This window comes from Hirsutella rhossiliensis (genome assembly GCF_020360975.1).
Source record: "Hirsutella rhossiliensis strain HR02 chromosome Unknown scaffold00002, whole genome shotgun sequence".
NCBI classification, from domain to species: Eukaryota; Fungi; Ascomycota; class Sordariomycetes; order Hypocreales; family Ophiocordycipitaceae; genus Hirsutella; species Hirsutella rhossiliensis.
The window spans coordinates 7,321,409-7,327,237 of record NW_025408668.1 but is presented as its reverse complement, the minus strand read 5'-3'; the positions used below and the strand labels follow the sequence as shown (position 1 = coordinate 7,327,237).

The window sequence follows — 5,829 nt, the reverse complement described above, 5'->3', positions numbered from 1 at the left end:
CTCATCGTCCAAATGATCGAGGACTATTCACAACGAAACGGGACTCGGCAGCCGGGCCCATGGCTTGCACGGGGCAATGAAACGCGTATGGGCTCATGGCTGTTCACGACCCATAGCTGAACTGCTTCGTTTGCTTGTCCCTTTAATCTGTCGACTTTGCAACGCAGTGAATCAAAGCCTCGTCCCCGGTCAGACTCCCATTCGCAGCCACGCCGCCGCCGCCCCAAATGCCTCCCTTGTCCTTCTCCTTTTTTGCCATTCCCCCGTCGCCCATTGCTCCCCCATCGCTCCATTATCCGGCACGCCAACCTTCCCCATCTTGATCCAGTCCCCACCATGGCCGGTATCTCTGGTATTGACCTCTTCTGGATCTATCTATCCTTGCTGGTTGTCACTCTCGCCTTCACCGGCCTGCGAGTCTATGTCCGGGCCTTCATGGCCAGGGCCATGTCTGCTGACGACTGGGTCCTCGTCCTTGCCACGGTAAGGAACCCACTCCCGTCTGCGTCCACGCGCCTCTGCAGACGCTGAATTGAGTCTTCCCCAAGGTCATGTTCGCCACCACCCTGTCCATCAGCATTCGCGGCGCCACGGCCGGTGCCTTTGACCAAGCTCAGGGCAAGATGTCGGCGGCGCGGTACATTACGTACCTGAAGAGCGCCTACTGTTGCGAGGTGCTCTATCCGCCCGTGTCGCTGGCAATCAGGGTGTCCGTATGCCTCTTCCTCCTCAAGATCGTCAACAACAAGCTGCATCGGCACATCCTATATACGCTGCTGGTCCTCGTATCGGGCGCCTCCCTCGGCTATCTTGTCGTCACCATCTTCCAATGCGTGCCGCCCTCGCACTTCTGGAACCAGATCACGGAGCCTGGGATGGGGTACTGCCTCGATCAGCGGACACTGGCCATAGCGGGCTTCGTACACGGGGCTGTCTCGGCCTCTTCGGCCTGCGTCGTCGGCGTGCTTCCGGTCTTCGTCTTGTGGAGAATCAGGGTGAATATGCGCACCAAGGTCACCGTAATCGCCCTCCTGGGCATGAGCATTTTGTGAGCGCAAGCCGGGACACTGGATGGGGCTCGGGTCGGCTAACAAACCGGGCAGTGCCTGCGTCGCCCTCATTGTGCGGACGACGACCTTGAACAAGGACAAGATGCCCTCGCCCAAATTTTTTCACTCCATCATGTGCGTGCACGGCTCAGGGCCGAGAGCTGGCAGCTCCTCCCTCTCCGCCCCTTTTGCGTCATTGCGCTGACCCGGCTGCCGTCCAGGAACACGGCTCTCTGGTCCATGATTGAGCCCACGGTGGGAATTGTCGCCGCCTCCTTGCCAACCTTGCGGCCTCTCTTCAAGAAGCTGAGCCGAAGCGGTTCCGGTGCCAACAGAGCGCCTACGCCGGGCCCCGGACGTATCAGTAACCGCCCGCGGACCCAAGAGATGAAGCCGCGCCGGGTGGAGTTGACGATGCACGATGCACGAGACCTTGAGACCGGCAAAGCACAGGCGACGATGAAGCACTCGGCATCAACAATGTCCCGGGACGCCACGCTCTGGAGCACCTGCGTTGGGCGATGCGATGTCCTGGAGCTGCCGCCTCCCATAGGGATTAGTGTCCATACCTCCATCGAGGTCACGACCTCATCGCGAGACTCGGGGGGGGCGGGAACTTGGTGTTTGTTTGGGCTAGACGTCTGATGAGTTTCCACAAAGGAACAGGACTTGCGACTATTTCTTTTCCGGTATCCGTGCGGCCGAGAGCCAGACAAGAGAGGCGAATGGTAGCCAATAACATATCTGCGTTGCGTCGACAAAGACCAGACAAAGATGGATACAAGGAGATGATGCTGTTGCACCGCAGCTCGCAGCCGTCTCAACATGCAACCCCTCCATGGTGCCTCCATCAGGGCCGATGACGGCCTGCCCTACAAGCATCCCCGACAGCCTCTATGAAAGCAAAACAGCCAAGCACGTGCCAAAACGCCAGCGCCGTATACTCCTAAGCCGAAAAACGCGCTCTCACAAAGCGATAGCGCCTCTCCGGTTCTCCCGGACGTGAAGCAGGCCCTGGAAACCGCAGAAGACGAGAAATGCCTGCAGAATTCGCGTTAGAACCGATCCCTCGCAAACCGGGTTGCCCTCAGCAAAGGGGGTATCGTTCGGGGGTCGTATGCACGTACAGCGTAGACGACGACGGCGGTAAAGACGGTGCCAGAGACTGCCTTGCCGTCTATGGGGTCGTCTTTGCCGCCGACGAACTCTTCGTGGCCAGAGCGGTAGAGACCGCCGAGGACGCTCAGGATGACGATGGCGAAGACGGAGATGACGGTGCTTGCAAACAATCAGCTCTCATGTCGGATGCCGGGAAAGGGGTATTTCCCCCTTGGCCCGGGGAGGCTGGGGACGGAGCAGACGTACCACGACCAAGCGTGCATAGCACTGACGACGGGCTTCATGATGGGCGGTTGTTGCAGGGAATCAGGCGGGACGCGATCTGGTTGGGCGTCGTTGCGACTTCGCGATGGGATGGGCCTCTGGCAGCTCGACGTCGTGGGCGTCGTTGGCAGTGCTGAGCTTGCGAAGGCTTCCTAGGTACAAAGGAGGTACGGAGATGTCGATGACGATTCGACGCCGCAAGCAGACACTGTGCGGCTGCCGTGTGAGCGGTGGAAAGATACAGTGCGAGGACAGTGCATTCATGGCTCGAAACTCCAAGGAGGACAAGGCGTCATGCGCCATGATTAGCTAAGCAATCCCGCCGGGCGACTACTGGCGTGCCTGAGTTGATTAGCTAAGTTTGCTGCTCGTACTGACACATACTGTACGGCCATACTGACCCGCCTTGTCGCCGACCAACTACCTACCTATCTCTGCCTTGCGAGAACCACGACCCCGAGGATATGGTAGCCTGTCTCTCCCATGGGGAAGACTACCTCACAGAAGCCATGATTTCGATTCAGAGCCCGCGGAACCTTCCGACGTCAACCTCGGTAAACAACAACCCTCGTCTATTGGTATTCTCAATGAGCTCTCTCTCGAGCTCCTCCACGCCGTCCTCAATCTTCTCGATATACAGAGCATCGCTCACATGTCCCGTGTCTCTTCCCGCGACAGGGCTGTCATCGAGTCTCTCCCCTCGTATCGGGACTTGCCAGGTGTTGCGCCATCTGCCATTGCCGCGCTTGGTCAAGCGAAACTCGCCAGTCTTCATCCAGCAGCTCAGCGCTGAGGTTGGTCAACGCGAGCGCAGCGAGAGAGCTAGGGATTTTCGTGCACGGCCCAGCAGAAAACCTGGCAAAGCGTTTGCTGGCACGACGTAAAACAGCAAAGTTAATTGCCACTGGATGACTCCACTAAGAAGCATCGCTTGAATCTCTTGGTCGGTGTAAGGGCTTTTGCTCTATGTGGGCCTAGACTGGAGTCTAGGCCAAGCCTATATATAAGCGGCCTCCGCGCCCATGTAGGCTAAGCCCGCACTTCTCTTCCTTTTCCCCCTCGTAGATTATTGACCTTCTAACGGACCGCACCTGAGCCTATGCCTCTGCCTACTCCGTGATAGTATAATCTACCCTTTAATTTACACTCTCTATATCCCTATATACGGAATAGCTATTTTTAGCTGCCTTTAAAGCCAACGTTTAATTACGTAGTCTAGTTAAACCGCCCGCGCCGGCATATATATATACGTAAAATATCTATACTCCTATAATTATAAAAGAGTATTACTATTTATATAATAGTATATTACTATTTATATACTTAACTTATTTTTAAGATATATACTAAAGCTAGCCCGCCCTACCTATTTATACTATACGTGCTTAGTAAGTACCTATACTACCTAAATGCCTATACTAATATATAATATAATATATATATATCTTATAATAATTATAAAAATATATTATTTAAACGAATTAAGCTACCCTAAAATAATAGGTATATATAATCTTTATACTAGTATAACTCCCTCTTTTATTATATTAGTATAGCTAAATTAGGTAGTAAGGCCTAAGCGGGTAAGGTATATATAAAAAAAGTAGATTATCTATATAAATATAAGGGTATTTACCCTTAGTATAGGTCTAGGTATTAGCTTAGACCTTAGCTAATAGCGTTATAGGGTAAGGTAGGCTATATATATAAATATATATTTAGTAGTTATAAGCGCGGCTATAAGGGCTTTTGCCTTATATAGGCCTAGACTAGGGTCTAGGCTAAGTCTATATATAAGCTCCTCCTATATAAAGCTAGCCTATACTTCTCTTCCTTTTCCCTCTTATAGATTATTAACCTTCTTTTAATAGACCGTACTTAAGCCTATACCTCTACCTACTTTATAATAGTATAATCTACCCTTTATTTTACCCTCTCTATATCCCTATATATAAAATAGCTATTTTTTTTAGCTACCTTTAAAGCTAACGTTTAATTACCTAGTTTAGTTAAACCGCTTATACTAGTATATATATACGCGAAATATCTATACTCTTATAGTCGTAAAATTAAAGCGAACGTAATACTATAATAACTAGTATTATTCCTAAGGGATAAACCTATCGTAGGGTTTATATTAGTAGATATAATAAGGCGTGGTCTAAGTAATAATAAGTATATTACGTTAGTAATAAGTTAGAGGTCGTAGACTATAGACTATAACTAGGTAATTAGAATTAGAGATAGAATCGTAATAAAGATCTATATTAAAAGCTAGAGAGCTATTTATCTAAAGGAGTAAAAGTAGGTAGCTATATATACCTATAGAGACTATCCTTAGATTACGGTCCTAGCCGTAATCCCCTTTATAGCTTACTATAGCTTACTTATAAGCTATGCTCCTAAGTAGTAATCTATCTATATAAAGCTTACTTAGCTTACGTACGCTTTAGGTAAGCTAAGCCTAAGTAACTTCTTATCCTAACTATTATTCTAAGCCGCCTTATTACGTAAACGTAGCTAGCTCTCTTATAGCCCGCTAACTATAGTTATAATATAATATCTCCCCTCCTTTTAGTCTTATCCGTAAGACCTACTACTACCTTAGCCGCCGTATATAAATATACCCTTATTACGTATATATATATTCCCTATTTTATCCTTTTTATCCCTTAGGATATACTACTAATAGTATATCTAGTTATATATTAAAGGATCGTTCTTATAAGACCCTTAAGTATATTTATTTAGCTAAGTTTATTAATTATCTTAGTTTTAACGTTATACTATATTCTTTTTATTTATTACGCGGCTTCCGCTATAAAATACTAGAGAAATCTTCTAAGTATACTAAATATATACGGCGGGGTTATTCCTACGATACGTTAAGCATAGCGATTAGCTCCTATAAGTAACTTCGTTATCTTACTTATTATTTATAGTTAACGTATTTCTTAGTATCCTAAATAAATCTAGAGTCCGATCGATTAAATAAAGAAGAAGAAATTACTAAGGAGCGAATATTAAAAGCTTAAGCCGACCTAAATAAAGCCTTAGCTCGTTTAGTACGGCTTTGCCGTTAAAAGCGCTAGCTAAAGATAAAGGGTACTAAGATAGTCCGTTAAGGCCTTTATTCCTTAGATAACCTTAACGAGGCTAAGCGCTAAGAATCTAAAGCGGTAGTTAATATTTAATCTATAGGTAGATTTAATATAATTAAGTAAAATACTATTAATTTATTAAGCGATTTTATAATATATAGGGTAGATTTTACTAGTAGAACTATTAAAGTAAAGAACTATAGTAGGTTAAGTGCTTAAGTAGTTCCTAGGTATTTTCCTTTAGTTTATATCCCTTTTACTTAATAAGGTATTCTTATTACTAACCTTATTTTCTT

The 5,829-nt window shown here is 47.1% G+C and overlaps 2 protein-coding genes across 2 annotated transcripts; one reads left to right on the top strand and one right to left on the bottom strand.

The window, feature by feature from the left end:
- Positions 1-336: 336 nt before the first annotated feature.
- HRG_02555 (uncharacterized protein) lies at positions 337-1,694 on the top strand (the record flags this gene model as incomplete). Its single annotated transcript, XM_044861026.1, has 4 exons — positions 337-483; positions 549-1,048; positions 1,104-1,184; positions 1,271-1,694. The coding sequence occupies 4 exons, from the start codon at positions 337-339 to the stop codon at positions 1,692-1,694; spliced, it is 1,152 nt and encodes a 383-aa protein (XP_044724659.1).
- Positions 1,695-2,015: 321 nt separating this feature from the next.
- HRG_02554 (uncharacterized protein) lies at positions 2,016-2,452 on the bottom strand (the record flags this gene model as incomplete). The annotated part of the gene is made up of 3 exons (XM_044861025.1): positions 2,016-2,090; positions 2,177-2,327; positions 2,415-2,452. 3 exons carry the CDS (start codon positions 2,450-2,452, stop codon positions 2,016-2,018), a joined length of 264 nt encoding a protein of 87 aa, XP_044724658.1.
- Positions 2,453-5,829: the final 3,377 nt, after the last annotated feature.